We start from the raw sequence: 16640 nt of genomic DNA on the forward strand, positions 1-16640 counted from the left end.
GAGCTGAACTCCTCTATGTGGGAGAACTGAAGGGGATTCCTACTTTGTTGCAGTAGGTGGGCTTAGTGCTATATGGCCATATAGTGTGACTAAACCCCCGTATTTTTTTGAAAATGTACAGGTGTTTTTATTTTTTGCTAAACGAACTAAAAAAGACCAAAATTTTTGAAAAAAAAAATTTTTTTTTCTTCGTTTAGGTTATAACATTTTGTTTTCTCCTTCACTGATGGGCACTGATTCGGTGGCACTGATGGGCACTGATGAGGAGGCATTAATATGTAGAATTGATGGGCACTGATAGGCGGCACTGATATGCTTGACTGATGGGCACTGATAGGTGGCACTGATGGGCACTGATAGGTGGCACTGATGGACACTGACAGGCAGCTGTGATGGCACTGACAAGTGGCTGTGATGGGCACTGACAGGCGGTAGTGATGGGCACTGACAGGCAGCACTGATAGGTGGTACTGATTGGTACTGACAAGCGACACTGATGGGCAGCACTGATGATGAGGTACTGACAGGTGTTACTGCTGGGCACTGAGATGGGCATTGATTGGCACTGATATGGGCACTGATTGGCACTAATATGGGCACTGACATCTGTTTCTGATGGGGCACTGACTGGCAGCTGATGGGCACTTATTGGAAGCTGTGGTGGCACATCTGATGGGGCTGTGCTGATAATCAATGTGCTGATTATCAGCACAGACCCCCCTCTGTCAAGGAGAGCCGCCGATTGGCTCTCCCTGTCAGCGTGAACTGAGGAATGCCGTTTACCGGCTCTTCCTGGTTCACGCGATGATCAGCTGTGATTGGTCACAGATGATCACGTGGTAAGGAGTCTCCATCAGAGGCTCCATGCCACGATCGGAGATGCAGTGTGTCAGACTGACCAGGGCTGTCTTTAATATTGATTGGACCTTGGGCAAAAATTTTCTTGGGGCCCCCATGCAATTTCGCTCACCACCTGCTCTGAGACATACAATAAATACCAGCTAGACTCAAAATCAGTTTACTGAATCAGATCAGACAGCGAATTTGATTGGTTTCCAGAGGTTACAGCATGTGATTACCGCTTACTGACACATTGTTAGAGGTTACAGCATATCATTACAACTTAATGATTGGTTGCTAGAGGTTACAGCACCCATTATGGCTCACTTATTAGTTTCTAGAGGTTACAGCACATGATTTCTGCTTGTTGATTGGTTGCTAGAGATTACTGCACATCATTACTGCTCATTGATTGGTTGCTAGAGGTTACAGCACATCATCTCCTCACTGCCTGCATACCATGGACTGGGGAGGTAAGCGGACCCATCAATAGACAGAAAACTCCTAGGGATTCTAAAACTCCTGGGATCAGTGGCAGTGCTGGGTGGAGAAGCTGATTTTTTATAGCGGGTTTACACTGACCACTAATGTAATAGAAGCATTAACAGTAACCACCAATGTAAGGAGGGATTTACGCTGACCACCAATGTAAGGGGGACATTCACACTGGCCACTAGTGTGAAGAAAAGCATTCTACACCAAGCACCAATGTAATGAGAAGATTTACAGTGACCACCAGTGTACCTGAGACATTTAGCCTGCACCACAGAAATGTGCTGCCCTTTAGCAGATACACAGCAGTGCCATTCATTGTTGCCCAGCAGTGCCATTAATTGAGATTTGGAAAAATGGTTTGGGACTTTCTTCTGCATTTCTAGCACATAGAGCAGCCCATTGAAATGAATTGGCTGCCCTACATGTGGCCTAGATCTTTATCCACCCTGTCAGTACACCTTTGCATCATAAAACCCCTGCTAACCTCTGCACCCCAACCCTCCCCCATCCTTTCCACTCCAACCCTAAACCCCTTTAACTCTTCCTGCCTCCCCTGTTTATCTTTGCACCCACCTTTCTTACCTCTACACATCCCTCTCCTTGCCCACCTGTACACCCCAAACTGTAATTCCTTCTCTGCCTACCCCTGTACACCCCACACTACCCTCCCCCCACCAATTTGCTTACCTTTGCAGAACAGGCTGATGTTAGGCTTAATGACCACAGTTGCAGGCAGGTCTTTTAAGCATGCCCCTTTACCTCCCCAGTGGACAGCATTTAGTATAGGCGATGGTGGATATGACCTCAGGGGACATGATATACATATGAATGCCACCTTTTATTTACATATCAATGCTGCCGGCCACAGCTATTTACATAGAATGTATGTAATGTAATTGAATGCCGCCACTATTTACATATCAATGCAGGTTATTTACATGTAAACACAGTCTGCAGGTAAGTCATCTGTACACAATAGGGCAGAGCTGGGCAGCATTAGTAGCAGCACTTTACACTGATATATCGGGACACAGCACAGGACTAAAACTTCAAGGGACAAGGGAATTTAAAACAGGATAGTTGGCAAGGATGAGGCAGCTGCTTTGGGCCCCACAACAATGACAGGGCCCAGGGCAGCTGCCCCTTTTACCCTGACACAAAGATGGCCCTGAGACTGACACACAGCACCTTCGTTTGCAATGCTGCACACCCCCGCAGGCGTGCACTGGCATGTTATTCTGCTGGACATCATATATGGCCAGTCAGGATAACAGAACCACCGCCCGGCTGTCATTCTGCTATAGGGAAATGGTTAAATACTGCAGCTCAACATGTCCCTTTTATCTGGTTAAAGACTGCAGTCTGCTCACATTATTTGTAATAAAAACATCTTTGCTATTCTGAAGCTTCCCTCCAACCACTTTGCATATTATTTTATATATACTGTGATTCTGTACTTGCCAAATATGCTGCAGAAATCTCCCTCTAGTCTGGCTGCATCCATTTTAACTGTGGGCAGCTGAAGCTGCTGCCTGTTCACTTCCTGGATTTACACAGACACACAGAGGCACACCTACAGCTCGGCAGCTCTCATTGGCCCTCTTTTGACTCGTCCTCCCCTCCCTTCCTGGCAAACTCTCACAAGAGTGGGAAAGGGAGAACTGTGTATGATGTCATAAGCCTAGGCTAATGACCAGACAAGAAACAGGAAGTGGGCTGTATAAGGTATTTACTGGCAGAAAAAAATGTTTTAGTATCCAAAGTTAAAAAAAAAACAACAAGGGCAGAAGATTTAATAGATGGGAAAAAATACTGAAGTTCTGCTTTAATAGATGCATCTGCATCTATAACAACTGTCAGCATTGCACAGTTGCTTGCATACTTAATAACCTATATTTTTGCAATCTACAGGTTTCCACTTCTTCCAGGATGTGTATGGGTGCCAGCTGGATGATGATGGCAGCATTACTGGCTTTGACCAGCTTGGATATGATGGGAGAGACTTCATCTACTTGGACACACAGAGTTGGATCTATATACCGATCACCAATGAGGCTCAGATGACCACACAGCTATGGAACAGTCCGGAAGTCAGAGAGGGGGAGCAACACAAGGCATTTGTAGAGAATAAATGTGTTGAATATTTGAAGAAACACATCGATAATGGAAGAGAGGAACTGGAAAAGAGAGGTAACCGCACACTGTAGACTTTCTACACTATATACACTAACTCCTATGCATGCACCACACTCTCTGGTTACCATGCACACAAATCGGCACTGGAACTATGAGCTACATATGGCATTTACTAGGAAAACAAGACAATTCAACTCTAAAAAATAATTCAACATAAGATTCTTTGTGAAAGTAAATATATAAAGGGCGCAAAGGAAACAATACAAATATCAAAATCAAATTAACCACTTCAGCCCCGGAAGAATTTACCCCTTCCTGACCAGAGCACTTTTTGCGATTCGGCACTGCGTCGCTTTAACTGACAATTGCGCGGTCGTGCGACGTGGCTCCAGAACAAAATTGACATCCTTTTTTTCCCACAAATAGAGCTTTCTTTTGCTGGTATTTGATCACCTTTGTGGTTTTTATTTTTTGCGCTATAAACAAAAAAAGAGCGGCGATTTTGAAAAAAACACATTATTTTTACTTTTTGCTATAATAAATATCCCCCAAAAATATATAAAAAACATTTTTTTTCCTCAGTTTAGGCCGATATGTATTCTTCTACATATTTTTGGTAAAAAAATTGCAATAAGCTATTATTGATCGGTTTGCGCAAAAGTTATAGCGTTTACAAAATAGGGCATAGTTTTATGGCATTTTTATTAATTTTTTTTTTTTAAATGGCAACGATCAGCAATTTTTATCGTGACTGCGACATTATGGTGGACACATCGGACATTTTTGACACATTTTTGGGACCATTGTCATTTATACAGCAATCAGTGCTATACAAATGCACTGCTTCCTGTGTAAATGACACTGGCAGTGAAGGGGTTAACCACTAGGTGTCAGTGTAGGGGTTAAGTGTGTTCTGGGGGAGTGTTTCTAACTGTGGGGTTTGGGCTGTGTGTGACACGTTACTGATCTCTGCTCCGATGACAGGGAGCAGAGATTAGTGACACTGTCACTAGGCAGAACGGGGAGATGCTTGTTTACATTAGCATCTCCCCGTTCTTCCTATCCCTGCAGCAATCGAGTCTGCGGGACCTGCAACCCGACTCGCAGAGCTTGCCGCGGGCGTGCGCCCGCTGGCCGCCTCTTAAAGGGGAACGTACAGGTACGTGATTCTGCCTGTACGAGCCCATCTGCCGCAGTATATCTGTGTGAGGCGGTCGGCAAGCGGTTAATAATACACATTGTGTATTTGATTAATAAAGTGCACAATAACAAAAAAACATCAAAAAAGTCCAATATTAATTTGATTTAGATTTTTGTATTGGTTCCTTGGCGCCCTTATATATATATATATATATATATATATATATATATATATATATATATATATATATATATATATATATATATATATATATATATATATATATATATATATATATATACACATACATACATACATATTTGCATTGTTATTCATTTCCACAAATTTTAGGTGCAGCATCAACTACCATATTTATCGGCGTATAACACACACTTTTTCCCCTTAAAATCAGGGGAAAATCGTGGGTGCGTGTTATATGCCGAACCTCTGCCTCAGAGGGGAAGGAGGGAATGAGCGCCGCCGAAATAGACAGAGTCGAGTGTACTGTGTACTCAGCTAGGCTCGGCTCCACTCGCAGTCACGCCCAGTCCCACCTCCTAGCATTTACGTCCCGGTGTTGTGTCCATCATAGGAGCCGGGCCAAGGGCCGGTGTCTTGCCGAGAAAGTTCCCTTGGCGGATAAGGACCCCCCTGTACTGCGCAGGCGCAGCGCCTGCGCAGTACGAACTACTATCAGCCGCCGGAGATAGCCGAAGCTCAAAATCTACAATCAGCTGGGGGTCCTTATCCGCCGAGAGGAACTTTCTCGGCAGAACACCGGGACTGCGAGACGAGCCGAGAGGAGCCAAGTAAACAGGACATCTGGCTCTGTCTATCTCGGCGATGCTCGTTCCCTCCTAAATTGAGTGCCAGTAACAATTTAAAACCGATCATGCTGCAATTTTGGGCAAGGCTGCAGATGGACACTGATCATTCTGCAATGACGGACAAAGCTGCAGATGGACACTGATAAGGCTGCATTGATGGGCATTTAAAATGTAAGTTTTTTTCCTTAAACTTCCCTCCTAAACTTGGGGTGTGTATTATACGCCGATAAATACGTGGTAATTTTTTTTTGTATTTTGGCGCCGACATCTCACACTTTCCCCTCACTGCTGTCGATCAATGAACATTGATTTGACCCCACTAATGATTAGAAAATAGAACAATAAAAAACATAATTCTATTAGTGTATGGCTAGTGTAGCAGGTACTTTCTGTAATTGCTAAGAATGTTTTTAGCCTGGAAAATTAAAACAAATGCAACCACCACATCTAATGGCAGTTAAGCTGCAACATTCAGCATTACAAGGTTTCCTTTTGGGTTTAGATATCCTTTAACTCCTCCACGCCCAGCTCTGGCATCCCTTAAAGAGGGTCTTTAGGCCTAGAAGACATTTGCTGTCCCAGTGATCACATGATCAGGAACTGGTCCTGCCGACTCTGATCATTACTAGAGACCAGGAGTTGTTTATGATAGCTTGGTCACCCATAGGCGTGTGCAGGGGGTGTGCCAGGTGTGCCCTTGCTGGGAAACCAAATTGCTTACACCCCTCAAGGAGGACCTCACATATTAAAGATATGCCTTTGATGTCTTCTCTAGGTAAGTGCATTACTTTTGCGCTATTAAATAGTTTGGTAATACTACACTAAGGTGCGCCTCCCTCCTTTTTTCTTTTGCATTTCTCACAGAGTACTCTAGATACGCTCTGGGGATGGCTTGCACCTGAACTTTTTAGAGTATATATGGACAAACTCCAACCACAATAAGGACAATAATATATATATATATATATATATATATATATATATATATATATAGCTGAATTACTATATAGGCTTTCTCATTGTTATGCGCTGGGTAACCCTTTCTCTTTTTCTCATTAACTCTCTAATGACACTCCCAGCAGTTCACACATGGCAGTGTGAACTGCCTTGCGAGTCGGGTGCGATGTGGGAACCCGCAGTGGATTTGCAGGGTTCCCACATTGCACTAATGTGAACAGAGCCTTAAAGCGGAGTTCCGGACACTTTTTTTTAAATTGATCTGAGCATAATGCATTATGCATAAAAAAACAATCATACAAGGTTAATAGTGGATGTTGCTAAAATATAAATGTAATAATCACAAGTTTGTCACTCCTGTTGTGGCCGTTGCCATCATGATTGTGGGCATGTGAAGCCCAATCGATATCTCTTCCTGTATTAGCTTTGGAGAGGTGCATGCTGTGTAACCAGCATGCACCTCTCGGTCTCGCGCATGCAGGATTCACCAGCCTTAGCGCCAATTGTTTCTAAAGTTGTCATAACAATGGGTGGTGATGGAGGAAAGTCCCACCCCATTGTTATGGCAAGTACTGCCCACAGACTCCTGGGAGCACAGGCGAGGGAGGAAGTGACGAGGAGTTCCGCAGACCAGGAAGTGGCAGATTAGGAGGACTACATACCCTGTTTCCCCGAAAATAAGACCTAGTGTGATTGTCGGTGATGGCTGCAATAAAGCCCTACCCCCCAAATAAGCCCTACCCTGTTTCCCCGAAAATAAGCCCTACTCTCAAAATAAGACCTACAAGGACTTTAACTAGGGCTTATTTGGGGGCTAGGGCTTATATTGCAGCCATCACCGACAATCACGCTAGGTCTTATTTTGGGGGACACAGGGTAGAAACAGGGTGATTCTGGTAAGTATATAAATAGGTTTAGAGGAGTCTGATTCTGAAAAAAAAAAATCTGGGTGGAACTCCGCTTTAAAGTGATTGTAAAGCTAAATAAAAAAAATAAAAAAAACACACATGTCTATGTGTACCTAAGCAAAAATGAAAATAAATCTTGTGAGCCACACTGGTCCTATGCACAAAGTATGTTACCACTAGCTGCGTGCGCGGATCATGTTTAATATACTGTGCAAATGTATGAATGAAAAATATGCGCTGCGCTCGAGTGAACCAAACAAATAATAAATCAATTAAACTTCAATATGCACATATAAATATAGAGATAACGCAATGCATATTACTGTCCTTTTACATATAAAGGTGCAAAGTGCAAATGTTGGATTGGTATAAAAACATCAATAATATAAATCCAAACAGTAAAGTGCGTAAATGAATACAAAAAGTGCTTAGTGCTCCATATAGGACGTCATAAGTGCCCTAATAAATAGTTGCAAAGTAACAAATGAAAAAAAATACTATATAACACTCCAAATCAATGCGTGCAGGTGATGTCCAAATGTGATATCATTCATCATGCTGAAATATCCTAGGTGTTGCAAATCATGCTCCGGTGCACTTCAGTGATCCCCTTAGGCTAGTATGCTCACCTCAGAGCGTGTGACCCACCTGCTACCCTGAGTCAAAACACGCTTTGGAGCCACCCCCGGGCTCAGTGCTGATATCAGATGTATTCCCCCAGATGGATTCAATGTAGCTCCATGTGTGTAAATAAAAAAAGAAACTATATAGTGTAATATAGCCGGGTAATATTTATTAAATAAAAACACTCCCCACAATGGGATACTCACATACAACCCCTGGCAAAAATGATGGAATCACCAGTCCCTGAGGATGTTCCTTCAGTTGTTTATTGTTGTAGAAAAAAAGCAGATCACAGACATGGCCAAAAACTAAAGGCATTTCAAATGGCAACTTTCTGGCTTTAAGAAACACTAAAAGAAATCAAGAAAAATAATTGTGGTGGCCAGTAACAGTTAGATTTATAGAACAAGCACAGGGAATAAATTATGGAATCACTCAATTCTGAGGAAAAAATTATGGAATCATAAAAAACAAACAAACAAAATAACAATCCAACATATCACTAGTACTTTGTTGCACCACCTCTGGCTTTTATAACTGCTTGCAGTCTCTGAGGCATTGACTTAATGAGTGATAAACAATACTCTTCATCAATCTGGCTCCAGCCTTCTCTGATTGCTGTTGCCAAATCATCTTTGCAGGTTGGAGCCTTGTCATGGACCATTTTCTTTAACTTCCACCACAGATTTTCAATTGGATTGAGATCCGGACTGTTTGCAGGCCATGACATTGAGATTATGTGTCTTTCTTCAAATTTCTTCACAGTTTTTGCCCTATGGCAAGATGCATTATCATCTTGATAAATCATCCCCAAACATGATTTCAATAGATGAGTAAAGAAAAGTGTCCAAAATTTCAATGTAAACCTGTGTGTTTTATTGAAGATTTAATGACAGCCATCTCCCCAGTGCCTGTCACGTACCTGGTGATGGAGCCTGGTATGCAGAGGATGGCCTCTCTTACAACTCTGACTTGGAGCCCCTGTTAGAGCTGACAGGAAGCACAGAGATGCAGAGTCGCACGAGTGCCTGGCGGGATCGCTGAACCTGGAGCTGGATCGGAGCACTCAGCTGGGCTGTAGGGGTGTCTGTAGGAATCCCATAGCAGTGGTAGGCAGGTAGCTGGAGTGAGTAGACAAAAGGTCCCCACAGGCAGAAGTGCAGGTGCTGCAGAAGGGATGGTGGCACCCCCGAGGCTGAAGAGAAGGCAGGTACAGGCAGGCCGGGTCATACACAAATGGGCACGTCAGGAACAGAGGCTGAAGAGGAATCAGATTACAGGCTGGGTCGTCAGCAGACTGGCAGCGAAGTGGCAGAAAGAGCAGGCAGATGCAGAGAAGAGGACAAGCCAGGGTCGGATGCAGGCAGGAAACAGGAACGTCAGGAAGCAAGCCGGATCACAACAGGAATGGAAGTCAGGTAGGTAATTGCAGGATACACAGGGAACGCTGTAGAGCAGACAGCACTGAGTCTGGAAACTGACTGAGTTTAAGTAGCCTGTTTGGGTGTCAAAAGCTGTCACAGGGTGTGTGTGCACCAATGGCATTCTGACAGGGGCAGAGGTAACAGGTCATCTTCTTCGGCAGCCATCTTGGGTGCTGGCATGCCCTTCCTGACAGACAGAGATAACAGGTCGTCTTCTTCGGCAGCCATCTTGGGTGCTGGCATGCCCTTTCTGACAGTAACTTTACCTGACATGCAGCCCCATATCATAATTGACTGTGGAAATTTGCATATTTTCTTCAGACAGTCGTCTGCATAAATCTCAATGGAACGGCACCAAACAAAAGTTCCAGCATCATCACCTTGCCCAATGCAGATTCTAGATTCATCACTGAATATGACTTTCATCCAATCATCCACAGTCCACGATTGCCTTTCCTTAGCCCATTGTAACCTTGTTTTTTTGTGTTTAGGTGTTAGAGATGGCTTTCTTTTAGCTTTTCTGTATGTAAATCCCATTTCCTTTAGGCGGTTTCTTACAGTTTGGTCACAGATGTTGACTCCAGTTTCCTCCCATTTGTTCCTCATTTGTTTTGTTGTACATTTTCTGTTTTCAAGGCATAGTGCTTTAAGTTTTCTGTCTTGACACTTTGATGTCTTCCTTGGTCTACCAGTATGCTTGCCTTTAACCACCTTCCCATGTTGTTTGTATTTGGTCCATGTTTTAGACACAGCCGACCCTGAACAACCAACATCTTGTGCAACACTGCATGATGATTTACCCTCTTTACCTACATACTAACAAGCAGATTTAATCTGATGCAGGTGTTAGTGTTTGTAATGAAGATTTACAGGGTGATTCGATCATTTTTTCCTCAGAATTGAGTGATTCCATAATTTATTCCCTGTGCTTGTTCTATAAATCTAACTGTTACTGGCCACCACAATTATTTTTCTTGATTTCTTTTAGTGTTTCTTAAAGCCAGAAAGTTGCCATTTGAAATGCCTTTAGTTTTTGGCCATGTCTGTGATCTGCTTTTTTTCTACAACAATAAACAACTGAAGGAACATCCTCAGGAACTGGTGATTCCATAATTTTTGCCAGGGGTTGTAGAACTGGTGCGTCAGTGCACCATTCTATAACAGCCTCCGATGATAAAGTTAAAAACCGCTGGACGTATGGTGTGGTATGCTGTGGCGAACTTCTGCTGTGTGTACTCCGTGTTGCTCTCTCCGTCCTGGCCCCTCCCCTACGCGTCTTTGACACAGGGATCACGTGTCTTCATCAGGGGGATATGATTGGACAGATGCTCTACAGGTTTATATAAGGCGACCGCGGCCATTTTGTCTTGGATTGCGGACACTCGAGTGTTGGACTATGGCTTATATTAAGATGTGAAAGCCTGTCTCCCAATGTTAACCATCGCTTGCAAACAAATGCAAACCAATCAGTAGGAGATATCTACCAAATGTCAATCAGTGCTCAGCCCATCTATAAATACCCAGCCGACATAGGTTAATAATAATACTACAAATCCCAGGACGGAGCTCCAGTATCCCGCATACCACAACATACCTCCATATGAACAGTCAGAATATAATCATATACATAATAATAAACCAAATAAGTGCTGTCACTAGTCCAGGTATATATTATTAGATAATACATATAAAACATGGCATTGAATGATATATGACATATGATATATGACATACATTTATCACCATGTATGGTGACAAATATACCCTCATGGTATGATGTATTGAAGTATTCTAAAATTATAAATGGGGAAGAAAAAATATAAAAAATTTAAAAATCTATATAAAAAATATTATGTAAATGCATCATAGAATCCTTCCACAACTGGATAATTTATTATAGATGTATATTAAAATAAAAATACTGATAAAAATATATAAAACACATATAACCAATGGCAAGCACGATCATATGTAATCGCCTAGTATGTGAATCTATTGAATCATATGAAAGCCACTGTTACACCCCTATACACTAAGATGTACTCCCGAATCTTTATCCCAGAAAAAGTTCCCATGTGAAATGATTATATGTCTATAAATGGCCAAGAAGGGTTGCCAGTAAACTCCAAAATAATGGGAGGGGATATTAGCCAAAGGATAATCACCCCGGGTTAAAAATTAGGAAACAACTGAGATTGAATTCCTTATTCACCCCCCCCCGGAGAGAGGGAGCCAAACTGGTGTATCCACCATGACTCACGTTTGCTGATCTCTCTAATGTAATTGGAATCTCTCCAGTGCCGTTTGGGTGCCTCTATTCCCCAAAATCGCATCCCTAATGTACTTTGGTTATGTACCTCTTTGAAATTTATAGAAAGATAGTGCTTGAGGAAACCTTTACGTATATTCCTCACATGTTCTTCCATTCGATCCTTTAAAGCTCTTGTGGTGCATCCGACATAAAAGAAAACGCATGGGCATTTTACCACTTATACAACACCTACTGTGTTGCAGGATATAAAATCCCTGATCGTATAGACATGGTTGGTATGGGGATGTTGAAATTATTTTACCCTTTTATTGTTAGTTGGAACCCTAATGCAACTGTAGCATCTTCCACAGCCATAAAAGCCTTTCAAATCCCAAAACATCTTGGGTTTCGAAAGGGGTGGTTCCACATTATGTACCAGTTTGTCACGCAGGCTTGGTGCTCTCTAATACACAATTCTAGGTTTATCAGAGAGTGCACCTCTAAGGTGCGTATCTTGTTTTAATACATTCCAATATTAATGTATAATCTTTTCCACCTCCTTGCTCTGCAAATTATAATCTAAAACAACACAGGTGCCCACATCATCATTTACATTCCTGGTTTCAATCCCATCCTTTAAAAGATCTTCTCTATTCATATCCCTAACCTTACCTCTTTAATTTTTAAGAAACTCTCTACAATAACCTTTATCAGAGAACATAGTACTCAACATATCAGATTGAGATTCAAAGTCTGTGTCCCGTGTGCAATTTCTCCGCATCCTCACGTACTGGCCTCTGGGGATGTTATCCAGCCATGGTCTAAAGTGACAACTTGAGGTGGGAATATAAGAATTTCGATCTGTGGTCTTGAAAAATGATTTGGTCTCAATACCACTAGTAGTTTTAAATATCTCCAAGTCAAGAAAATGTATCCGATCTCTACTGATATCCCAGGTTAACTTGATGTTACAATCATTATCGTTCATAGATTCTAGTAACCCCACCAGTGATTCCATACTTCCTTTCTAAATGATAAGTAGGTCATCTATAAACCTTTTATATAATAGGATATCTCCAAATCCATCCAAATCCATGCACCTTTATATGTAAGAGGACAGTAATATGCATTGCGTTATCTCTATATTTATACGTACATTTAATTTAATTGAATGTAATTGAGTTTAATTGATTTATTATTTGTTTGTTTGGTTCACTCGAGCACAGTGCATATTTTTCAATCATGTCTATGTGTACCTGCTCTGTACAATAGCATTGCACAGAGCAGCCGTGAACCTCCTCTTTTTGGGTCCCCCGCCTGTGCTCCTGGCCCCTCCCCTTAGTTCAGTCCCCTCATGGGAAGCTGCTTCCATTGACACAGACAGCGGACCTCATCACTGGCTTTGATTGACAGCACTGGGAGCGAATGGCTCCTGGTACCCCAGCAAAGCTAGCGTGACCCAGAAGTGAGGAAAGAAGACCTGCAGACGTGCTCAGCCCTGGATCAAATGAGGGCTCAGTTAAGTAATAGGGGTGGTGAGGGGGGTTGCTGAAACCTAAACATTTTTTTACCTAATACAAGGAATGCATTAAGGTAAAAAATGTTTAGGCTTTACAACCATTTTAATAGAAGGTTCAAAAGATTTTTCTATTAGCTGCAGTTGTGAAACTTCTATTGTAAGAAAGATCATTTAGTTGTTGTTAACCCCTTCACGCTGACAGTACGCACATTTGCATTCATGGCATGAAGGGGTTATACCGGGGTGATATGCAGCTGCAGGCCTGATCCAGGATCCAGCACTTCTGCCAGCTAGGTTGAAACACTTCCGGTTTAATCGGCTGCCAATGGTGCAGATTTTTAAAGAATTACAGAATTCAGAAGTGCAAAGGAGAGATTTGGGGTCTTTTAGAGTACCTGTCACCACATATTACTGTCACAAGGGATGTTTACATTCCTTGTGGCAGCAATAAAAGTGATCAGAATTTTAATTTTTTAAGGAACAGTGTAAAAAAATGTAAAATAATTTAAAGCGCCCCTGTCCCTGCGTGCTCACGCAGCAAAGAAAACGCATGCGTAATTCGCGCCCACATATGTAAACGTGTTCAAATCACACATGTGAAGTGTCGCCATGATTTTCAGAACACGAGCAATAATTCTAGCACAAGAACTCCTCTATAACTCTAACCTGGTAAGCGTTAATTTTTTTTAAAGCGTTGCCTATGGAGATTTTTAGGTACCGTAGTTTGCCAACATTCCACGTGTGTGCGCAATTTCAAAGCATGACATGTTAGGTATCTATTTACTCTGCGTAACATCATCTTTCACATTATACAAAAAAATTTGGGCTAACTTTACTGTTTAGTTGTTTTTTAATTAATAAAAGTGTCTTTTTTCCCAAAAGATTGCGTTTCAAGACCGCTGCGCAAATATCGTGTGACATAAAATATTGCAACAATTGACATTTTATTCTCTAGGGTCTCTGCTAAAAAATAAATATAATGTTTGGGAGTTCTAAGTAATTTCCTAGAAAATTACTTGATTAAAATACTGATTTTAACTTGTAAGCAGCAAATGTCAAAAATTGGCTAATGCCGCATACACACGAGTTGTTTTGCCGTCGGAATAAACTCTAAAGGTTTCTCTGATGGAGTCTCGACGGAATTCAGCTTAAGCGGTCTTGCCTACACACAGTCACACCAAAGTCTGACTGTCTAGAACGCAGTGACGTACAACACCTACGACTGAACTAGAAAAAGGAAATGCAATAGCCAGTAGCCAATAGCTTCCGTCTCGTACTTGCTTCAGAGCATGTGCCATTTTTGGTACGTCGGAACAGCATACAGACAAGCGGGTTTCCCGATAGTAATTAGTTCCGTCTGAAAAATTTAGAACATGTTCTCTTTCTAAGTCTGTCTGAATTTTTGACGGAAAAAGTCAGATGGGGCATACACACGGTCGGAATATACGATGAAAAGCTTCCATCGGACTTTTTCTTATGGACATTCCGCTTGTGTGTACGCGGCATTAGGCATGAAAGGGTTTTAAGTAACTACATAGAAAAATATTTCATCGAAAATAGCACAAGCTATTTATGAGCCATAAAGAGTACAGATAAGAACAACCATGAGTAAAAATGCAGGTTTCTGACATTGATAGAAACGGAGCTGAACCAAGTCCACTCTTATCTGCAGTTGTCATGGAATGTCTGTTGTGACCATAAAGGTGGGAATGCCCGAATTTCAATAATCATTAATGTCAGACACTTGGTGTTCATAAATGCGTAATTACATTTATACAAAGGAGAGGAGCAGGGAGGGTTCATTGATAACAGCATCACATGTGAAATGTGAGAATAGAGAAATAAGTGTTGACAAGAAGAGATAAGAAGGAATGTTACTGGTTGGAAAACCAGGTAAAAATAAAAGGAAAAAAAGCCAAGGCTGGTTGATTAGTAATGTCGTGTACACATGACCGGACTTTGACGCACTCAACTCCAAAGAACTTTCCGACGGAGTTCCGTCGAATCGGACTTGTCTACACACAATCACAACAAAGTCCCACTGATTCAAACGTGATGACGTACGACCGGACTACAATGAGGAGGTTCATAGCCAGTAGCCAATAGCTGCCCTAGCGTTGGTTTTCGTCCGTCGGACTAGCATACAGACAAACTGATTTTTTGACCGGACTCCAGTCCGTCGGAAGGATTTGAAACATGCTCTAAATCTAAAGTCCGTCTGATTTTTCGACAGTAAAGGTCCGATGAAGCCTACACACAATCAAATTGTCAGACGGATTTGTTCTGTCGGACCTTTGCTGTTGAAAAGTCTGGTCATGTGTACACAGCATAACAGTCTTTGCACACCCCCTCCTGCCCCTCTCATGCTTGCACCTCTCAGGATTGCTCAAAAACTGTGAGCAGGCAGGCTCTTTTTTGCAGACTGTCTTTTCTGCATTAAAAGAAATCTACCGTCCTGCTCAGTGGCGGCTGGTGCTCAAAATTTTTTTGGGGGGGGCACAATTTTTTTTTTAAATCATCAATTGCAGCCACTGTGCCCATCAAACGCTGCCACTGTGCCCATCAAACGCTGCCACTGTGCCCATCAATTGCAGCCACTGTGCCCAAATGCTGGCACTGTGCCCATCAAACGCTGCCACTGTGCCCATCAAACGCTGACACTGTGCCCATCAAATGCTGCCAGTGTGCCCATTAAATGCTGCCTGTGTGTCCTTGAATGCTCCCAGTGTGATCCCCACCTGCTCACCATCTGCCTAGCACTTAACCTGTCTTGGTGGGGCAGCGGGTGACGGTGACAAGCAGGGTGCTTTATGCATCTCCTGCCGTCCTCATCTCCCATCCTCTCCTCCTGATAGGCGTCTAATATCAGCGCCTGTCATTTCAGCCAAGGTTCCAGGTAACAGACCCAAATACCTGATTGGTGGAGAGGCGGTTTAGTGTTAGGAAAGCGAATATCCATTCACTTTTCTAACTCACAGCTGAGTGACCTGCGAACGCTCAGAATGGCGCTTGCAGGTCACCTTTTTTTCTGCCTATTAGAGCCTATGGCTCTAATCAGGTGCTTCAAAAACACCCCCACAGCTGAAATTCAGATGGCCTGCACCTGAAAAGGGGCCGGGCGCCTGAATAGGGGGTGTCAGCGGCGGCCATAGATAGGTTCATGCAATGCATGAATCTATCTATTGGTGATAGAAGGGTGGCTGGAGAGAGGGTGGCACCCATGCGCCCTTAATGCACAGGCCACCACTGGTCCTGTTCACAGTCTACTTGGCAATGTACACTGAGCTGCACAAGTTCAGCTCAGTTTACAATTTGACACAGGCCCTGTATGCCGGAAAGACCACTCCTGTGCATGCAGAGGACAGAGGCCTTTGGCTCAAGGTATTCTCTGAATACTGTTAGGATTTGTAGTACCTTTCCTGTGGTGTCCTGTCAAGGTCAAGGCTTGTAGTTAGTCCCTGTACTGTACTGCTGAGGACTACTGAGACTTGTCATTTTTCCCTGTTGTTTACTGCCAA

At 42.7% G+C, this 16640-nt stretch overlaps 1 protein-coding gene across 1 annotated transcript in view; it reads left to right on the forward strand.

The window, feature by feature from the left end:
• The window catches only part of LOC141107150 (major histocompatibility complex class I-related gene protein-like), a 36190-nt gene that overhangs the window by 6608 nt on the left and 12942 nt on the right, over nt 1–16640 (forward strand). The window contains exon 3 of the mRNA XM_073597897.1: nt 3247–3525. Coding sequence (XP_073453998.1) covers nt 3247–3525 — 279 coding nt within the window. The remainder of the gene's footprint in view (nt 1–3246; nt 3526–16640) is intronic.

Source organism: Aquarana catesbeiana, linkage group LG09 (genome assembly GCF_042186555.1).
Source record: "Aquarana catesbeiana isolate 2022-GZ linkage group LG09, ASM4218655v1, whole genome shotgun sequence".
NCBI lineage: Eukaryota > Metazoa > Chordata > Amphibia > Anura > Ranidae > Aquarana > Aquarana catesbeiana.